At 55.6% G+C, this 1,454-nt stretch overlaps 1 protein-coding gene across 1 annotated transcript in view; it reads left to right on the forward strand.

The window, feature by feature from the left end:
* The first annotated feature begins 184 nt into the window (after positions 1–184).
* BMP4 (bone morphogenetic protein 4) overlaps positions 185–1,454 on the forward strand; it is a 2,390-nt gene continuing 1,120 nt past the window's right edge. The window contains exon 1 of the mRNA XM_009322923.1: positions 185–555. Coding sequence (XP_009321198.1) covers positions 186–555 — 370 coding nt within the window. The 5' untranslated portion in view covers position 185. The remainder of the gene's footprint in view (positions 556–1,454) is intronic.

The raw sequence follows: 1,454 nt of genomic DNA on the forward strand, positions 1-1,454 counted from the left end.
CCTGCCCGCCGGGGCGCGCCTGCTGCCGCTCGGGGGCTTCTAATGTCGTTTTGCCATTTATTATTATTATTATTATTATTTTTAAGTTCATTCGGAAGAGGAGGAGGAGGAGGAGGGGGGGGGTTGCTTCTCATCCTGACTTGCCTTGTTGTTTGTTGTTGCGTTTTTTACACCCCAGAGACACCATGATTCCTGGTAACCGAATGCTGATGGTCATCCTACTATGCCAAGTCCTGCTAGGAGGTACTAACCATGCTAGCCTGATACCCGAGACCGGCAGGAAGAAAGTCGCAGAGCTTCAGGGACAAGCCGGATCCGGACGCCGCTCTGCCCAAAGCCATGAACTCTTGCGGGGTTTCGAAACAACTCTGCTGCAGATGTTTGGGCTGCGAAGGCGGCCTCAGCCCAGCAAGTCAGCCGTCATTCCTAGTTACATGCTGGATCTCTATCGGCTCCAGTCTGGAGAAGAGGAGGAGAGCCTCCAGGAAATTAGCCTGCAGTACCCGGAGCGATCGACCAGCCGGGCAAACACCGTGAGGAGTTTCCACCATGAAGGTCAGTGATGGGAGAAGGTAAATTCCCGGCCCCAGTAGCGATCGGGATTCCCTTGCCCTTGGAAGCTCACAAATGCATTTAGAAGCAGGATGTGCCCGGCCCTAAATTTATGGGAGGAAAACCGCCCCTCCGAGCCTGCTGTGTGTGGGTGACAGGCGTGCTGCTCTGTATTTTTTTCCAGCATCCTGTGCTTAACCCGAGCTTGGCCATATTTTTGAGGTGCTTTCGCTTCTGTCGACAACAGCGAGTTTCCTTCGGTGCCTCTGCCTTGGGGTCACTCCTTGGGCTCGCGTGGATTTAATGGCTCTGGATCGGATGCGGGAGTAAAGTGAGGGCGGGATCTCGCCCCTGGTGTGTTTCTTTTGAACTATCAAAGCGATTGCTGCCTGGTTTTGCTCTTAAGGGGGAAAAAAAAAAAAATTTCCAAAAAAACCCCTACTCGAATTTAATGCTTACAGCTGTGTGTTTATACGGTTTATTCAATAGGCCCTTGTAATCTGATCCAAATGTTTCCTAGCGGATGTTTCTTTTCCAAAGTAAATCTGAATTATTAATCCAGCCGCATCATTACTGCGTTGGACTTTGCTTCTCTTTCTCCCCCTGCCCCCTGCGCCCCGTAACAAGGCACCTCTGTGCTCCGTGGCGCCGCACCTCGCCGGGGAGATGATTTTGGAGAGATTGGGAGGGGAAAGCGAAAGGGGAAGCGAGATGGGAAGGGGTGACCCGATCCGGGCACAGGCGTGCGGAGGGCGAGCGAGCGGTGCCGGGGCAGGAGCTGCTCCGGGTCCAGCCGGGAGGGATGCGCGGGGGAGCGGAGAGGTGCCGGCGGCTGCCAGGCAGGTGAAGCGTGGGTGCGTGCGTGCTGCGGCTGCGGCGGGGGCTGGGGCGGGGGGCCCCGC

This window comes from Pygoscelis adeliae, unplaced genomic scaffold (genome assembly GCF_000699105.1).
Source record: "Pygoscelis adeliae isolate BGI_AS28 unplaced genomic scaffold, ASM69910v1 Scaffold314, whole genome shotgun sequence".
NCBI lineage: Eukaryota > Metazoa > Chordata > Aves > Sphenisciformes > Spheniscidae > Pygoscelis > Pygoscelis adeliae.